The sequence below is a fragment of the Acipenser ruthenus genome, chromosome 3 (assembly GCF_902713425.1).
Source record: "Acipenser ruthenus chromosome 3, fAciRut3.2 maternal haplotype, whole genome shotgun sequence".
NCBI classification, from domain to species: domain Eukaryota; kingdom Metazoa; phylum Chordata; class Actinopteri; order Acipenseriformes; family Acipenseridae; genus Acipenser; species Acipenser ruthenus.
This window is the reverse complement of record NC_081191.1, coordinates 65,932,683-65,953,546: the sequence shown is the minus strand read 5'-3', so window position 1 is coordinate 65,953,546 and position 20,864 is coordinate 65,932,683. Positions and strand designations below refer to the sequence as shown.

General features: G+C 37.6%; 1 protein-coding gene across 1 annotated transcript in view; it reads left to right on the top strand.

Annotated features, from left to right (window-relative positions):
• Positions 1–20,864, top strand: part of LOC117394455 (adenylate cyclase type 1-like) — a 114,733-nt gene that overhangs the window by 76,400 nt on the left and 17,469 nt on the right. Inside the window, exons 12-15 of the mRNA XM_033992770.3 lie at positions 1,538–1,627; positions 2,716–2,972; positions 3,798–3,924; positions 14,606–14,722. Of these exons, the coding sequence (XP_033848661.3) occupies positions 1,538–1,627; positions 2,716–2,972; positions 3,798–3,924; positions 14,606–14,722 (591 nt within the window). The remainder of the gene's footprint in view (positions 1–1,537; positions 1,628–2,715; positions 2,973–3,797; positions 3,925–14,605; positions 14,723–20,864) is intronic.

Sequence of the window (20,864 nt, the reverse complement as noted above, 5' to 3'; positions counted from 1 at the left end):
CTTGTAAAGTCCTCTTCTTGAGGTTCTATTGCTTAAATCAAATTCAGTGCTGTACAGTATATTTAAAAAAAAAAATGCTGGTTCGTTTGCATGTTATTGCTGTGTCCTGCTTTGCCAGGAAGTTCTATGCTTCCACAAGTATCTACACATAAACCTAATCCTAAACTTAAATCAAAATGTTGCCCCAAGCCTTTTTAGGCCTAACACATTATTATCCGATTTCAAAATTGCTATTCTGTCCCCAAGCTGGACAATTGAAATATTCTCTATTCAAAGTGTGGTTGCTCCTGGTGCATTTAGTTCTGGAGGAAACAAAAGCCTTCTATGTGTTGCCTGTCTGCTCTTGAAATATGTTAAGGGTTTACAATAAATGCAGAATGATTGGGTGAACATGTGTTCATTTTAGCCTCAAAAATATGTTTCTGCAATGATGAAAGCCAGGACAGACAAACACAACACTGCTTTACAGGATTTACTTTCTCTCGAATGTGGCAACATCATGGATTCCAGATTCCTTATATCTACAATAGGTTTCACAATAAGCCAACGGCTAAACGTTATTTGTACTTTTTGTGAAACAAAAAAATAATAAAGAGAGAGATTGTGTACAGTAAAAAAAAACTTTATAAATATGCCATAAAATATCAAGTAACCAGAAGTAAACCCAAAATGTAGTGAAGGATGCTTTATAAAAATCTTTGTTTAACATAAGGGAGGTTAACCAAAAGCTTTATTTGACCCTAAATGAAATTACTTTTTTTTTTTTTTTAATATATACAACTGTCTTCAGGTATAAATATTATATATGGTACCCCGGGATATACAAATACTGTACTTGTAAAGGTTGGAACAGTTGTTAAATATTCATGCAATATTACCCCAAAGGTCCTTACAGTACAGCTATGGCCAAATGTTTAGCATCACCTAGAATTTTAGGATTGAGATATAATTTAAAACAAAACAAAAAAATATATATGAACTAAATTTAGATATTTTATTTAACATCATGTAATCAAATAAACAACATCATAGTAGTACAGTATTTCGAAATGTCACATTTAGAAATACTTAGTTAATTAGTGAATTCTATAGGGTAATGCAAAACTTTTGGCCATAAACCTACATTTGGCTTTAGTGCTGTATACAAAATTATACTGAATGGTTTTCAATAGGCTACAGGGCTATTTACATTATGTGTAAGGTCCACTAGAAATGTTACCCACTCATACATTGAAAGAACTACAAGAAAACTACAAAGATACATATCATTATTGAAGTATCCATTTTGTAATCGTAACATTGCATTCAATACAGTGAACACACATCATGTAAATATTAGAATTTAGTCTATGTGGTTTGTTGGATTCCCCCCCCCCCCCCCCCCCCCCCAATATGTCTATGAGTGGTATTTAGATCACCTGAATTACAGTTAAATTGCACTTTGCTAAAATACTGGACATGTTATATCTTTTTAACTGTGAAGTGTAAAACAACATACTGGACAAGTGATTACTAAATCTGTTTGTTCTTTCTTTAGTGTTTTCCAGGGTGCCTGACCATACAAATTAGAACAATTTTGTGTGTGTTCATAGTGGTCTTAATTTACGCAGTGGCCCAAGGATGCCTGGTAAGCTAACATACATTTGAATTGTGTTTAAGGATTTAGTGAAAAGGAAACATTTGAAACTCAACTAATTGTACCAAATGCCTAAGTAACAATTGATGCTTTTCCCCTTGGAACACATTAAATCAGCTATAGCTTTTTACAGGGCTAGGACAAGTGAAAAAATAAATAAATAAATAAAAAACACGCCTGCAGCTCATGTTATTATGTAAATGGCTTGTCCCTTGCATTGCATTTAAAGGTATTCTTTGTGTATGTGTTGTAGCTCAGGATCTCACTGTTGTTAATCAGCAGATCTGAGGTTGATAGAAGGCAAATGGTCAGCAAGTGCTTCTGTATCCAATAAAAGTATTAGTGTGTCACAGTTCATTTTAAGAGACACTTTTCTGAACGTTATTAACTGATAGCAAATATCTCACTAATATATAACCAAATATGTTTCCCTTTTATATTAACACTTTGTTAATATACTGGTTATAAAGTATTAATACAATAATAAAATAAGTAGTCAATCATATCATTGAGATAGGTTTAAGTTTTAACTTTACTGTAGTAAAATTTTGAAAAGTAAATGCACCTCATACTGTATCTCACTTAAATGCCAATCATCTTTATAGCTGTTATGTGTTCACTGGCTCTTTCCAAAAATATATCGCTTTTAGCTTTTATTTTGTCTTCTGGTTAAACATTTAGATTATCATAAGCCTTAAATTTGATTATGTTACTGTTCATTTTTACATTAGGTTAATAAAAAAAAAATGTGACATTTCAAAATCTAACATGAAATACTGTATTACTGTTATGGCTTCAGGTAGACTTCTGCAATATCATTTTGTAGTTTCTTTGATTACATGATGTTAAATGAAATATCTAAATTATGCTCATAGTTTTTTTTTTTTTTTTTGTTTGTTTTTTTAAATGATGTCTGAATCCTAAAATTCTAGGTGATGGAAAACCTGGCCATAGCTATACATACATACACACATACATACACACATACAGTACATTCATCATTATTTGAAATGAATTGCACATAAACATCTTTCCTTATAATAATCAGTGAGTGTTTCTTTCTGCTTAATTTCATTAAGGTTGGCTGTATGCCACAGATTTGGAACAACAACTCCAGCAGTGCTATAGTGATCATCAACTCCAATGGAGTGAATAAAACAACGGCAGAGCTGCCATGTGATACAGCCCACTATGCCTTTCTCTCGTGTGTCACTGGGACTCTAACCCTTGCAATATTTCTACGTGTTTCCTCATTGGCAAAAATGATCCTGCTCTTCCTTGTCACTATTTTGTACATAGTTATTCTTGAAATCAGTGGATTCAGAAAATCACTGGGGTAAGTGCCAAGTTCTATTGTGTTCTATTGATCAACCTTCCACTCAGTGTTGGCTTGATGACCCTCACACAATTAAGTCGATCAACGAGTAAATAGCTTCAAATTACATTCATTAAATTAAATTAAAATAATGCATTTGGTTTGAGCTGACTTTATGGCTGGATGTTTACTTAGAAATGCTTTTTGTATTAAATTGGACCGCAGAATAGCTACTGTATGTATGTACGTATGAATGAATATGTGTAGTACATTATTATTATTATTACATTATATACAGTACAGCATGTAGCCTTTAACTTAACCTCTTCCATCTCTGAATAAAAGGATACTTATTTCCATATGTCCCCATTCATATGACAAGCAATCAAAAAATGCCTATGCCCCAATGCATACTCAGGCATGCCCCCTGCTTGCCCAGTGCCGTACACTGAAGGTGGGCATAGATTTTCAGACTGTTGCCATGTGCCTGGGAAACTGATTGACAGTTATTTTCTACAAACATGCAAAACAAACTTCATCTGAAGAAGTACTCCTGTTAATTATGACTATCCAAGAAGATAGCTTTATAAAACGGCTCGATATGATTTAGAAATAGAATATTTGATTTCCACAGGGACAGGAAAATAATTGTATTAGAATATGCATACTTGGACTAATGGAATAATAGGTAGAGTGCTTGGTTTATTGTGGTAATACAGTGGTTTAAATAAATATTATAACATATAGAAGTGAAATTATAATCACTTATAATAATTGTTTTAATTGTGTTAAATCTGCATTTTAATTGTGTTAAATCTACATTTGCACTTTATCATTTTTTTGAAGGGGAGGCTCATTTTACTTACGAGGATATGAACCCATTTTAGCAATTTTGCTGTTTTCCTGTGCTTTGGCACTTCACTCCAGACAACTGGACCTCAAGTTACGTCTGGACTACCTCTGGGCTGTACAGGTAAGAAGCTCCGTTTAAAAACTATTTTTTCGGTCAGTATAACAATTCAATACTCAATTCAAGGGGGAAAATCCCTGGAACCTAATTATATACAATACCTGATTTGGTATATACGATTTTTTGATACCTTGTTAAATTAAATTAAGAAACAAAAGCAGTTGTAGCCTTTGGTTGGTAATCATTTTCCATATTGAACACTGTGACCCCTCCCCTCCGCCTCAAATTCTGGGGAGGTGTTTCTGCCAGGACAGGTGTCTTGAACATGTAAAAGCTGTGCCTCTTTAGCCCTGTGTGGTGAAAAAGTGTCTTTAGGTGTTAAAGGGGATGACCTAGACCAGAGGTTCCCAAACTGTGGTACGCGTACCCCCAGGGGTATGCGAGACGTCTCCAGGGGGTACACGGGACAAATTGTGTAATGGTGAACACTTAGTTTTTTTTTGGTTTTTATTTTGTATTTTTTTTTGTTGCATTCTCATAAGACTTGTCAGACTCAAAGCTTTAAACCGCATTGGGAATTCCTTTTAATTTCTGGTGTGAAATGGCGCGTGACAATAGTTAGTTTCAAAAATAAAAAGAGAGGCTGTGCCGTGCAAGACAATCATGCAGCTGTGGGACACTTGGGTTTACCGCGCACACGTTTATTGCAAACCTCCAAGAGTTACCAATGTGAACAAAGATACACAGAAACAATGACGTACAGAGCCCTCACCACCAATCACCGTACAGCACGAATTATATATTATATTTAGGACTTCTGTTTTTCGTTTTTTATTAATTACATATTTTGGTGCTTATTTTTAGCTATTTTTGAGTTTTATATAAATCGTTTTTTTCAGGGCCTTCGCTTTTTATATACTCTATGAATTTGTTGTTTTTGGTTACTTTCCAAAGGGCTTGGGTGTTTTTTTCTGTCACAATATTAGAAGTAACTCAACAGTAGTTGCACACTTAAGTTGTACCTTCTTTCCTTTGCTGTCTTCCACAACGAAATCCTAATGGTCAGGGGCACATTTTCCTACGGTTTTTGTGTACACATTTTTTTTTACATTTTGCCACAATTTATAATTCTGTTTTACATCCTCCGTATCGTAACTGCAATACATTTAAAATTCTGTGAACAAGCCTCCATTCTGGTTTAAGTATTTAGAACTAATCAATGATAGATAAGTCAGGAAGGATTGAGGTACATTGCCCAGCTGCACTGGGAAAGGTAGTTTGTTTTGGTTTTTTATGTGTTACATTTTTGTTTTTTAAGTGGGAAAGTGGGCCTCTTTCAACTATGTTTTTAAAATCTTTTTTATGTTAATAATGTAAAATACCAGTAGGATTAATATACTGTAGATTTAAAAGGGCAAAAGAAATGTTGATTTACTGTTGTTTATATCATTAAAATAGACCCTAGTGTAATTTTCACTTAGAAACTGCAAATCGTACATATGTTTTTCTCAATATAAAATGCTTTTGCATACATGCCAGTCGTCGTTATCAAAATGCTCTGTGTCCCAATGCATGAAAGCTAAATCAACTAGGACTTCATCCCAGCACTCTCCCATGTGTGAATCTTTCTCTCCTTCATTAGGCAGCAGAGAAGCAGTAACTTACATCTCAGCTTAATGTTTACAGAACCAGTCCTCATGTTAGTGACAAACATCAATTAGATCCAGTCAGATTGAAGAAGTAAATGGTTTCCTTTATACACCTAAACACAGGACTGGAGAGAGCGAAACTTGTGATGATGAAATCCAACACAATCAACGTAGAAATGCTCCAGAAGCAAAGCCTGGTGTTTCAACTGGAACTGAATAATAGATTCAGTGTTCTTCAAGATCTGCAAAAAGATGAATCATTCAAGGTAAACAAAGTCTGAGGAAGTGACGCAAGTAATTGTAGAAACAGCAAAAAACATCGCTGGAACACAAAGTACAAAATGCGACCAGAAGATCACGCAAGAGACAAAAGACCTCATAAGGAAAAGAAGGGACATTAAACAAACAGCAGCTCTGAAGTCAAAGATTGAATACATTTAGCTCTTCAAGACAGTAAGAAAGCGCATTACTGAGGATATATGGTCATTCAACTGTAGGTTGGTAGAGAACTATTGAAAACAACCGAAGCATGAAAAAAGCAAAACAAAGACTAATCGTCTGAAAAAAACAGATTTTAACAATCAAACAAAGGGACTGTCATCAAGAACCGTGAACTGATTTTGAAGAGAGTCGAAGACTTTTACAGAAAATTATATCAAGATGAAAAGAGCAACATAGCAGATGATGAAGACGAGATGGAAAAAACACAACCTGAGGAAGAAGTTCCAGACGTTCTACCAGAAGAAGTGAAACATGCTATCAAACGTGATGACAGGAAAGGCACCCAGAGAAAATGGCTTAAAGATTGGCCCTTAGTCACAGCCCCTCCGATAGCTAGTTCAATCATGTCTCCTTCAATCCGTACTAGGACGGTGACTTCTGGTATTGTGACCCCGCCCCCTACCTGGATGGCCAGTTTCCGACTGACCCTAGAATGAATTCCTGAACCATCCAGTACGAGCACACTGTTCTTGTTATACCATGCCCTCACAGGTCGGGAGGGAGTTTGTTGACTAGGATTCATTCGCTCTCTGTCACATATCCCACCGCTCAGAATGGAGCAGAAGGAAGACTCTATTGAATCTATTTTCCTCATTACACCCCCCTCCCAGGGAAAGTAATCCGCATTTTGGTGATCTTACCCTGCACAGTGTGTCATAAAATACATGAAGGGTTGCAGCGCCAGGTACCACCAAGTTATCCGGGCTTTGCTATTCTTCATCATGCTTAACCATCTGAGTGGGGCGTGGTCAGTGACGAGGTTGAATGAATGTCCCAATAGGTCCCACCACTCAAGGTTGTAGCGTAAGGTCTGAGTGGCCCTTTTAACGGCCAGACATTCCTTCTCTATAACGGAGTAGTTACGCTTATGTAAAGGATGGGGTGTTCTACTCCGTCGACCTGCTGGGACAAGACTGCCCCCAGACCAATATCCAAAGTGTCGGCGTGGAGGATGAATTCCTTATCAAAACCTGGTGTGATAAGGGTAGGGGCTTGGCAGAGTCTTTGCTTAATGGTATTAAACGCCCCCTGACATTCTCCTGTCCATTTAATTGAATTTGGTTCACTTTTCTTATTGAGGTTTACTAGAGGGTTGACCACTGTGGCATACTCAGGGATAAATCGTCAGTAATAACCGGCTAACCCCAAGAGAGACCTCACCTGGGACTTGGTTTTTGGGATTGCCGTGTCCATCAAATCGTGGACTTTGGTGGCGACAGTTTTCACCTGCCCATGTCCCACAAGAAATCCCAAATATTGTGTTTATACTTTGGCAAATGCACATTTACCCAGGTTGGCTGTCAGCCGGGCTACCCCCAGAGACTGCCGGACAGCTGTGAGCCTAGCCAGAAGCTCTCGCCAGGTGGAGCTGCAAATAACCACATCATCAATATACACTGCTGCATACTCATGATGTGGGCATAAGACCTGGTCCATTAGTCTCTGAAAGGCAGCGGGCACATCATGTAGCCCAAAGGGCATGAAATGAAACAGACCATCTGCGGGTTAAGGGGATCTGCCAGTGTCCCTTCGTCAAGTCCAAAGTCGAGATGAATTTTGCCGTTCCCAGTCTGTCGAGAAGCTTGTCGACCGGAGGCATGGAGTAGGCATCAAACTTGGCAATAGTGTTTAACTTACGGAAATCAATGCAGAAGCGGTTGGTGCCATCCTTTTTGGCAACTATCACAATCGGACTGCACCACTTGCTCCTGGAAGGCTCAGTCACCCCAAGTTCGAGCATCGCCCACATCTCTTTGCTAACGCCACGTTGTCGACTTTCTGGGATCCGGTAAGGTCTCTCTCGAACCGTGGTACCTGTGGAAATGATAATGTCATATTCAGCAAGGTTAGTTCTGCCAGGCACATCAGAAAAAACATCCTTGAACTCCTCAATTAACTTACGCAGATCTCTCTACTGATCTGGAAGTAACTGTTGCCCCATGGGAATTATCTGTGCTAGGGGCCTCTATACAGGGTCCAAAATCATCCTCTACCTCACCTGGGGCTATAAATAAGGCCTCCCTTGCCTGCCGGGGCTTCAATAAATTGACATGGTAAATTTCCCGCACATTGCGGCGATTGGGCTGCATAATTTCATAATTCACTTTCCCTATAGCCGGAATCACCTCATGTGACCCCTGCCATTTAGCATACAGTTTGGATTCTGATGTGGGAAGAAGCAGCATCACCTTGTCTCCTGGTCGAAAGGTCCGAATACGTGCATTTTGGTTGTAATGCTGCGGTTGTCAGTGCTGAGCCGATTTTAGATTGTCCTATGCCAAACGACCGACCAAATCTAGGCGATCACGGAGTAGGAGCACATGCTGCACTACATTTTTGGATGAGCCATTGTGCTCTTCCCACCCCTCAACAGATCGAGGATGCCGTGAGGCTGTCAGCTGTACAAAAGCTCGAAGGGGAAGAACCCTGTCGAACTCTGCGGCACCTCGCTTACTGCAAAAAGAAGGGAGGGGAGAAGCGTTACCCAATGTTTCTGCTCTTGGTTCACAAACCGTCTCAGCATCTGCTTTAATGTCTGATTAAAACGTTCCACCAAACCGTCCGTCTGTAGATGATAAACAGATGTCCGGATGGGACGTATTTTTAATATTTTATACACTTGCTGTAACGTTTGAGATAAGAAGTTAGTTCCATGATCAGTCAATATCTCTTTGGGGATCCCTACTCTCGACATCATCTGTACTAGTTCCTTGGCTATTGCAACTGCACAAGTGGACCTGCCTCCGGGTATCACACTGCATAATCTACCACCACTAATATATGCATATACCCGGAATCAGAAGGTAGCAAAGGGCCCACTATGTCCATTGCATTGCGCTCAAAGGGAGTGGAAATGATTGGCAGTGGGACCAAAGGGGCGGGGCGCACTCGACCCGGTGCTACTCGCTGGCAGTCTGGGCATGGGGATACATATTTCGACACATCATTATGAAGCCCTACCCAAACCCAAAGATTTCGTATGACAGCCTGCTTCACCAACCCATACTGGCAGGCATCACCATCAGTCATGGTCTGCTAGGCTGCTTAGGTCTCCCCGATTAAACCAGAGCCAGTTGGCTAGCCCAGTACTCCTGTGGCCATGATGCGGTGGTAGCCAAGTGCTCGAATGCCACCAGATACGTCCCTGGGTCATCCTCTGCCGTAATTTTCTGCACCTGTGCCTTGGGTATGGTCATCACGGGTCCCGCTGGTGCTCTGTTGCTGATACCGACCCTCTCAGTCAGCGCCGTGTATCTCTCCTCTCTCTTTTTCTCCACAACCTCCCATCTATCCTCTAGCGCTTTCAGAAGCGCAGATAGTGCAGTGATGTCCATATCCATGTTCTGACACCATGTATGGCAAAGTGGTTTGCAGTGTGCAGGTGTATAGGTGATGCAGTGCTCAGGAATGATTTGAAACAACACAGTTCACAGTTAAACAGCTCTTTATTGGATGATAAATAATAATAATTGGCTCTACACACCAATGTGTATCGCTCAGTTAAACCACAGGGTTCAGTCCCGAAATAATAAGACACAAAACAAGACGCACACAAATACAGACACGATCACGTAATCCAGTAATGAGTGCTCTTTGTGCAGGTGGTGCAATACAAGTTTATAGTGAACAATGGTGCAGTGCAGTCCGGATTTAATACTGGCTTTGAAGTGGCAGCTCCCAGATAGTTTAGCCGTCTAATAATGACAAACAAATATTAGTTAATACAACAAAACAAAACAAAACACAAAACACTCACGGTTATTTTCTGCTTCACTCATTATAGGTCCTTTTGTAACCATAAAAAAGGAACAGATTGCATCGTCACATCCCCTGAAATACCCTTAGTCACGGCCCCTCCGATAGCCAGTTCAATCATGACTCCTCCAATCCATTACTGACACATCGCTTACTGTACTAGGCCCCCTTCCTGGATGGCCGGTTTCCGACTGACCCTTGAATGAACTGCCAAACCATCCAGTACGAGGCACACTGTTCGTTATACCGCGCTCTCACAGGTCGGGAGGGAGATTGTTGACTAGAATTCATTCGCTCTCGGTCACACACGTATACATTTAAGTATTGGTTGGTGATCTTCTCTTTCAGGAACCAGGGTTATGGTATGTTTTTATGGCCAGTCATACCAGTATGTTACACCATATTGTCATCATGGTGTGCTCTACTGAAGTTTAATGATAATCGAAAGCACAGTTAATTTAGTCTGAAGATGATACAGATCTGGCTATATACCGGTATCAAAAATTATATTCAGGTGTCAGAATTGATTCAGTTTACATTCAAAAGTAATGTAAACAGAAACAATTGCAAGATTATCAACAAAAGCAACAGCCGTTATTTAGAATGTGCATTTTGGCAGGAAAAGCTTGTTTTGAACATGCTCCCAGGAAAGAATTAGTGCCCTTTTGAATGCAAGATCTGAACCATTTTGTTGTGCTTGATTCATATGATTCCAATAAGAGGGTCATTCAAATAAAACATGCCCTGGAGGATGTAGCAGTAATTAAAAAAAATAGGCTCTTAATTTGGAAACAGGGTGCATCTGGCTTCAGGCATCTAGGTGGTAGTGCACTGATTACAAGCTTTTACAAATGGAAAGAGAGCACGGTCAGAGACATGTGTATGATACACTGTCCCGGCCATGTTTCACATTCATTTTGATTTATACACATAGAAATAGGGTTATTTGCTTAACAAAGTTTATGAATAGCAAGTGTTTAACAGTGCATGTGTCTCTTTTGTAAAAATATGTAAAACATTCTAGTTTATTAAAATAGACCACAATATATCTGACCTCTTTAAAAGGACGTATAAACAGTGCCAAATTTTAATTTTGAGGATGGAAAACTGCTCCTGCCACAGTAAGTCTGCTTTGCAAGGAGACCATGCTATGATCCTTTCAGGTAAATGCTTACTTATTGTATTTTGCCAATAATACAAGGCTTTAGCTAATCTGGATTTCTGCAGATACAAAACATACATAATCCACGAATTAGCAAAGCACGGAAAAAAGAGATTAATAAAAAGGCAATAAGCTTTAATGCTGAATCTGTCAGGGGAATAACTGCAAAGCAATTTATTGATGAAATGGAGAGAGTTCTTAGAGAGTAAATCATCAAGAGGCTTTAAGATTGGTGTAAGGGGGATTAAAGTACTGTAGATTGGTAGATACACTTTATTATTCAACCCTTTAACATTGCAAAGTGTCTCAACATTATTTAGATGAAGGAGTAAACATGAAAGTTGTCTCAAGATGAAAACCACTTTAATGAAAGAGAGACATACACAATTCCTCAATGGTTGTCTTCCCAGTTTGTATCAAAAGCATCTGTTTTTAACATTGTTTGCATGATGAAATTAGATGTGAGGTTGCTAGGCCAGTCAACTTGTCCTTTTTAAGTGGCTGCCCTTTCATGTTTTAAGTTGTATTTCCTGGGGGACATGAACCAATCAATGGGGTCTGGAAGAATGTAACAAAATATCTTCATCTTACTTTCTAAAATCTAGGCCTCTATATAACGCAATGCTTACTGCCAAAAATATCAAATGGACTAATGTGAAGTAAAACAAAGGTCGTTCAAATGTGGATTTTTTAAAACATTTTTGATTGACTAACAGAATATATACAGTACTGGAAATAAATATGGAATGACCCAAACAAATAACATTGCAGCTATTAAAGTAGACTTTAACCATCACCATTTACCTTTACAGATCCACAATCATATGTGGTTTTCCCTGCTTGTATGTAGTTTCCCTCCCCATCTTCAAATCACCTGACAATTGGACACATTCACAAGGCCTTTTATTCCAAATGTCATTTGCACAATTTCTTCCCTAAAAAGGGCAGAAACCCTATTAAAAAACAATAAATAAACAACATAAGAATATCTAAAAGCTAGTGAATTCAATTCCTGCGTCTGTTTCAAGTTACATGACTTCATTGGGTATGTTTCTCCTTGCTTGGTCGACAAATGGCTTTGTGAAATTACCATTGACTCTTTTTGTCCCAACATGTAAAAACAATAAGTTTAAACAGTTATTATTTTAATTTTAAAAACTAAATGAATAATTACACCACAGTAAAAAATAATAATAATAACTTTTAAAATCACTGTCTCCATTGGTCAGTGTATTAGCTTAATATCTATTTAATATTTATGCTATTCATAATTCATAAATGTGTAACTACAATACTATATATTGAGGGTTTTGAAGCTGGTGGTATTTAAATTACACCTCAGGGAATTACGCAAATTACGCGTGTGCGTAATTTTACACATAAAACGTATCACCACACATAGCGGCATAATAAACCGATCCCGGCTGTCAATCAGATCCTCGTGTTTAGCCAATGGCATCAGCCCCTTGTATCACGGGACGCATGTCAACAACTGTAGGTTACCCTGGCGGCCATTTTCTCGGTCATGCCAAGCAACACACACATACATTCGTATGGTAACTAATATTTTTTAAAGGCTAAAAAAAAACAACGATGGTCACTGTTGCTATGGAACCTGCAACTCGGACAGCAGGTACCCAGATCATATTCAGAGTGTTCAATTTTTCCCGTTTTCCCAAGCCTAAAATGAAGCTGGAACAGTGTTTGCGGTGGGTTAAAGCCTGTGGCAGGCCACATTCGCAACTCAATGTTGACAACATTACAAAAGATACTTACATATAATATTCAAGGGTGAGATAAACGTAACGTGCTGTGATAAATGACTGAATTATAAATGGGGCCTGTCTTTTTCATGAGTTGTTTTTTTAACCAGTACTTCAGTCCTCCGGCTCCAAGATGTCGATATAGTGAATGTTATTTGTAAAATAAACGTGCAAAGTAAAGTAATAATAAACAGTGTATGTTTTAATGGGCAAACAGTTTATGATTATTTAAAAATACATTTTATATCTTTATCAAACATTTTTAAATATCAACAGTTGCAAAATATGCATTATTTTCTAATTGCGTATTTTACAAATGACAGCCAAGAAATAATTTATCATAGAAATTATATTTATTTACAAATCTGGTATGTTACAAGCAAAAACTCATTTTACAGCATTTTGTGGACGGTCATCCAGACCCTGTACCAGCTGATGGAATGGCTGTTTGCCTAGGGCTCGGGACGCATAACTTCAATCGACAGGCTCTATCGCTTAAATATAATACAATCTACTATAAAAACAACATTACAAGCAAGACCTACAAAAGTTATAACCATGATGAAAAATCATCGGTCAGTTGCTGGTGAGAAAATACATGTCAGCCTAGACAATTAACACAAAATAAATCATGTGCCGCATTGACAAGTTATGATATTTGCAGGAGGACAGTCAATTCTCGTTAATACGAATTTCAAGGGACTAGCAACCAATTTTGTACTATACCACAAGTTCATATTTTCATGAGTACCCTATAAGCCAAATGTATACTGTCCTTTTTTATTTAAGTTAGTCAGTGGTGCAGTGCAAAGTTGTGCACAATTACAAACCACCTGCACATTACTAGAATAGGTGTGTTTCCTATTCCTATACAGATGCTCATAATGAGCTGGAGGGGTTAGCAGCACATGTGTGCAGTCTATTGCTCCCTGGTTTTAGGAAAAAATAGGTAGTTCACTGTTCGCCTCAAAAATGCATTGAGCACAACTGGCAATGCACGAGAAAAGGCGAACCGATGTATTGTAAGTGTCGCAATTGTTTGCAGCTTTCTTACATCTCATTATAAGGAAAACCCTGATTTGCAGTATCTCCACCCCCTTTTTGTGAACCCCAAAGAAAAACTGCTGCAAAGCATTCCCTAAAAAATCGCAAATAGCATTGCGCCTGTTTAGTACATTTCAACCAAGACTTCCAACTTCCTAAACACTTAAGTAAACCTACCCCTCAGTGTCTATTTCCACTTGGATTAATAATTTGATATTAATCCATGTACAAACATCTGGCCTGAAGACAATGGTCAATATAGCCATTGGCTACATTGACCAATACATTAAAAAAAAATCTTCACTACATGGTGGGTTCTAATGGCATGAAAGACCACAGCAGCAAAGCTGATATGTTTCCAAAAATATAGAGTAATTGATTTACATTAGTTATTCAAGTCACTCCAGTAGATGGCTTTAGTTAAATCGTATAATATATAGTTGTGGCCGTGTGCTTGATAAGAGATCCTGTCTCTTTCAGCATGTCCAATAACACGCTGGTTTCTGAACCTGAAGCCTGGGGTTCAATCCCCAGTCATCATTACTATCTGCATTATGCTAAGGACATACTTTCCTGGCAGTTCCTTATACAAGGCTATCCTGAGCTACACTCCAATTGGTGATATGACCCCGTTTGCAGACCTTCCTCAGATAATGTAGCATTTTCACCTGGATAATGACCCCTGCAGAGAATTCTATCCTGTCAGTAACCAACCAGCTGAGTCCCCTATAAACTGACATTCTTTGCAATCAGTAAAATGCTTGATATGGAGGTTCTAACCTATAGTTAAAAACCTGCCTATTTTTAAGGTCTAATATGGTTGGATGTTCAGCATTCTTTATGATGTCAATATGTCATTTTTCTTTAAGGCAGAAGAGGAGAGAGACGACATGGAAAGAGTAAAGCTTGACAACAAAAGGATTTTATTTAACCTACTCCCTGCACACGTTGCACAGCACTTCCTGATGTCCAACCCAAGGAATATGGTAAGTGAGTTTCACATCTTTATACAGTCAGCACTCGGATATCCGTTACCCAGATACACGTCAGTCGCGTTTTACTGCCCTTGTATTAAAAGTAAAATCAATCCCCATTTGGGGCAAAGTGATTAGTAGTGTACAGGTGGAGGTGATTAAAGAACAGATTGGAATCCAGGTGAAAAGGTTTATTTTATTTATTTTTGTCCAGTGCCTGATGGTGAAACAAACAGTAAACAATAATGAAGGTAAGTAATATAGCAGCGTGTATTACTTAATTTATAATCCCCGGGTTTGCCCCGCAAATAATAGTCCTGTTTTTATTATACACCCACACAAAACACATGCACAAGTCAGTTAGTACGTGAATTAGTGCTAATGGTGCAAATACAGTTAGTGATACGAGTACAGTGTTGTTCCGGGTTTTTGCTGACCTCTGGCGACAGCTCCGTGTTAGCTGTCTAGTGAATACAAACAAACAAACAGACAGAACAAAAAAAACACTAAGAATTATTTCACCAAACAATGGTCCTTCTGGGTCACTTATTAAATAACCACAACGAAGGAACCGATAACATTGCTTCGACCCCTATTTATACCGTCACTCATGACCCCTTGGTAAACTATGGCAGCTGCTTTTTATGATCTGCAGCTGCCACATCATTTCCCCTCCGGGTCAATGAGTTAATGTACTGAAGCTCTGTCTCTTTTCTACGTGACCGACTTCCTTTTACCCCTCGGAACGAAGTGTCAGGCCAAGTAGTCCAGAATACTCTGTTCCCGTTACTTAGCACCCTCACAGGTCGAGAGGGAGATTTACCACCAAGAATCATTGTCTTTCCGTCACACCATTATATATATATATATGTAACAAATGAATGCACTTAGCCGTCGCACGTGATGTCCAACTCCGTCACCAGTTTTCTGATACAAAGCCCATCTCTTCAGTCTGCGTTTTTTTTTTTTTTGTTTGTTTTCCGGGTCTGTCTTAGATACACAGAGCTTCCTCCAAAAACAAAGTGAACGAGAAAAGCTACGGTAATGTAAAAATTAATAATTGCCAGTAAACAGTTTTAGGTACTGTGATTCATTTTTTTTAAATCAATCAATCTTTATTTTATACAGCGCCTTTCATAGTGGACCACCATCACAAAGCGCTTCACAAGATAGTGAGGAACAATGCATAATACATTAAATACAGTGAAATACAGGGCATAGTACATTAAATACAAACAGAAAAAAACCAATGCAAATACATTAAATACAGGCATAATACATTAAATAAAAGGCTAGGATGTGATCTATGATCTTTAGTTGCTTTTGTGCATTTTCATTTGCAAATTAACTGTGACATTAGGGCCTATTGAGCACTATATTTTGCAATTTTGAATACTGACTTTGGAAACTGGTGTTTTTTTTTTTTCTTAATCCTTTGTAAAATTGCATTGCCTTTTACTTTTTACGCAGATCTGTGCATGGGTAACATTTTGATTTAATTTTGCTGTTGGGTCGTTAATGGGGAATTTTACACAATGCTAGTACAATATGTACTAGATTTAAAAGTATGTACTGTATTACAGTCCATGTGTTGTCTATTTTGGCAAGTGATATTTTCAGAATCATATCGTTCTGAATTAAGGTACAACTTCTGTTAAAAATATAGTACTGTACCAACAAAACCAACTACAGCACATCTAAATGGAAGCCTACTTTCAGCTATGTATTTTCTGACATATCTTTTTTATGTTCCCTGAAAAAACAGACAAGTGTTTGTCTTATACTGCTGTATTCCCCCAACTCGTGCGCTAACAAATTTCAATGAAAGAATCAATGAAATACCCCTCTGGATGAAAAACAAAACTAACAGGAGAACCATCTTCAAACAGTAAAACATTCGGCACAGATTGCTGTAAATATCCTGCCTTGATCGTGCTGAATCAAATCTTCCATGAACGATCTACCATCATCATGATCCACCTCTTGTTTTATGTCAGATATAAGAAAAAATAAGAAAACTAAAATGTTAACAGTGGCAAACAAAAGAAAAATATGCGCTACAATATACATCTCCCAGTACAGTTCCTCAAACCCAAGTCATATTTTTCTTTCGAAATGTGTGTGTGTGTGTGTGCAGGGCAGGGGGTTGTTTGGGTGTTAGGGTGCAGGTTACCATGTGCTCACCTACATACATGTCAAATCAGATGAAACAATCAGATATGCGTCACACTCGTTTAACCCTCACTGAAAATTTTATAGGGTCGGCTATATGAGTAATGACTGTAATATGCTCAGGGTTATGCAATTTTTGAAAAAAACTTGTTGTCCAATGGACAAAATGATAAAAAAAATCTACTTGTCCTTCTTAAAAATCTACTTGCCCCCTCCCCCTGTCCATCGCACAACACACACAAAAAAGTAGCATATAACTTGTAGGATTTTGGTTTTATTTAACAGTGAACACAATCAATCAATTAGTGATTAACAGGGACGGAGCTAGCCTTATAGCTTGACAGGTTCACTAAATTCTTCAAGATACACAAAAGGTTCCCTGTGACCCCACCTCACCTCAACAAATTTATAACATACTTTAAGGAAATGTTCCTTTCAGTGCAGTTTGGAACACATTTACTAGTAAATTCAAGTAACATACTAAGAGTACGGCTATAATAAGCAATATTTTTCTTCTGATTTTTCTTGACATTCTTTCAACAACTGCTGAACCCCAGACTTTTTCTACCAAAATGCAAGCACTATTAACAATAGGCTCCATCAAATTTTGCAAAGACAAAATATGTTTTTTCTTTTGTTTATTTCTATTATATACTTCTTATGTACAACATTTTACAGCTACTTTTCCTCTAACATCTTGTCCCATGATGGCTAACTGGAACACTGCTGCAGCAATGAATTAATACATAAACACATTGCCATGAGAGTTACAGTCTGTATTTTATTTTAAAATAATAATATATTATAAAATGGGTTGGGAGATATCTGCGTCCTGATTGGCTGATAGGCATTCCAAGCCACTGAATTATTACAGTACAACCAACGGGTAAAAACAAGTCCCAGCAACTAAGACTTTTTACAAACAGATATTATTGCGCCGAGCGTTTAAGAACGTTTAAAAAAAAGAAAATTTGAATTGGCCGCCATTGTTTTCCACAATAAAAATAAAACAATAATACAATGCCAGACTTCCTCCATGTAAATTGTAACTTGTTTGGTGACTCCAATGTCCACACATTCCTGGAGGATTTAGACCGCAACAGTTCAGTAACGGAACCGACAGTAATCATTTTAAAAAAAGGTCAGGAACAAAATGAAACCGTGAGTACTACAAGACACCTCTCTCTCAGTGCTGCTGAAATTAATACAATTGAAGCCAATAAAGAAGAGCGGAATACTAAAAAAGTAACCGCTTGGGCTGTGTCAGTTTTTAATGATTGGTCAGCACAAACAAAAAATAATATAATACTGCACCTAAGTGAAATAAACACAGTTTTAAGAAGTTTATTTACTTAAGTGATAACATCAACTGTCACACAGTATTCAGTTAGCAGCTACACAAGCTTGCGAGCTGTCCTGAATCGTTTTTTAAATTCTCCCACATTGGGACAATTTATAAACATAATTTCAGATATCCACTTTAAAACAGCATCTTCATTTCTGTCATGAAAACTTACACATGACAACAAAAAGACAAGTCACAACATCACCCTGCTGTATCCCAAACAGACTTAAACAAACTTAAATCATCGGTACTCAGGACGCAGAGATCTCCCAAACCATTTTATAAGGTAGTTTACGAAGCTACTGGGCACCAGCTGAGAAAGACAGGAAGTCCTGGAGTTACATCTTCTCTGCAGTACCGTCGTCAACTTGTAAACAAACAGTGCCACCCACTGCACAATCTGTCCAGCTGTGCAACCAGCCATTTAATTTAGAAAATCACATTCCCTGGTATAGTCAACTTCATGAGACAAATACTGAAAATATTCTGATAATGTGTTTATCTATTAAATTCATTGGAACTATTACATTTATTGGAACTACTTTTCCTAGCGTAGCAATATATTTGGGAAAAGAATAAACCTATATTTATTTTTAAATATAAATGTGTCTATCTCCATTTCTAAAAATTAGTAACCCATTTTATAAGCACAATAAGACACTCCAGGGTGTTGGTTGTGCTAGAATAACCGTACTTCCAGGGGCTAAAGGCCTGGGCGTGCAGTTATTCTAGCACACCAACACCCTGGAGTGTCTTATTGCTTACATATTGTACAGATAATCTCATATGTAAGGATTTAATTTCTATTATTATAAATATATTTGTCAAGCTTCATGTTTTAATAGTTTCACACATCGATGGATTGTGCATGTCCAATAAATAACTAATATCGCTTCTGTTCAAATCTAGTTTAAAAAAAAAAAAAAAAAAAGGTATCTTTTTCTTTTTAATAAAGCGTTTAAATCTTTAAAAAAAATGTAAATATGGTAAATAGCAAACTAGGTTACAACAATACAATTGAAAGAAAAACAAATTCATTACATTTTTTGCCAGGGAAAGTTTATCTTGAAATGCTTCTAAACAGTAAACTTCACGTTTTACAATGAAGTACACATTTGACCACAAAGTGTTATAAATTACACAACGATTTTTTCTAATCTGCTAATACCTTAGTGTGTTTTTTTCCTTTTTTTTTGTAATTTTACTTTACCTGCACTTAAATGTCAGGTTCATGTATTAAGAAAGCAGTATCACTTATTTGCTAATTTACAAAAAATGTAAATGCTGGTAATACATTAAACTTAAAAGATTAGTCTGTGCATTGCCAGAAGCTCTCAGCCAGTGATTTCTGGGTTTCTTTGTAACCAATAGAACATCAGCTTCTTCCACAGCTAGCCAATCAGAAGTGATAGGGATGGGATGTAAAACACTTCTGCAATTCAGTTTTCGAAAGCAGCACAAAGGAATATCCCCTAGAAAGTGTCCCGAGGGCATCAGATGATTCTTAATGGTTAGGTTTAGGGTTAGGTATTGGGTTAGGGTTAGGTTTTAGACCTTGGGTTGCTTAAGGTTAGGGTTGGAATTGGGTTAGGGTCAGGGTGGGTTGATTTCGTAGTTGCCGAGCTCTGGAAGAAAGGTGGGAGTGCTTGGCAAATGCCCTAGAATCATCTGATGCCCCTGGGACACTTTCCTTTACGCTGCTTTCAGAAACATGCATGGTTCTCTATAAATATACCTGGAGTGTCTTTCTAGCAAACATAAGAAAAATAAATAAATAAAAACTTGTCCAACAGGCAAAGTATAACAGCAAAACTTGTTGTCCCTCACACAAATCTTGTTGTCCCGGTCGTCAGGCAATACAAATTGCACACCCCTGAATGCTAATAATAAGCTAGCTTCCCTTATGGAATAATACTATATTAAAAACCAACAAACTAGTTTCCCATAATATACTACAATATGCTATGTGAAATGGCAGAATTTTCAAAAGAAACTGTTATTGCATCGAACTTGAGGTATAGTAACGAGAGCTTTAGTAGCAAGTGATTTTCAAACGAAATCTGTTAATTAAATCAATCCGTTAATGCTTTGAAATTGAGTCAATGAGATCGTTAATGAACGCATTTCTTGTTAAAAAGCTTAATTGTCGCAGGTCGCGAGACGGCTCTCTCATCTGCGAGCAGCAGTCAAATGAAAATACAAAATAATGGCAATATCTATTTTGTAAACTTCATTTAAAATTGTGCATTTTGTCATGCAGAATGTACATTTATATAGATAACTTCACATATACAATACTGATTTACATTTACCTGGCGAATGGGTAAAAATCGGACGGCACAGATTTTAAAAAAATAAATAAATAAAAATGTTTTATTTATTTTTTGGATGGGGCAGGGGGTAAGCCATCTATCTATATTGCTTGGAATTTATTTTCTTATGTTGACATCTACTTTTGTATGTGTTTTAGTATGTATGATTGTAGGCTATAAATAAATACGTTTGAAGTTTCATTTGTGTTTGTAGTTTGTAATGAATGACCCCTGATGGCCAGATAGGTACATTGTATGTGCGCATAAAGACAGTGACTACAATCCCGTTAGGAGGGATTCACCTAATCACATTAGGATGATTATT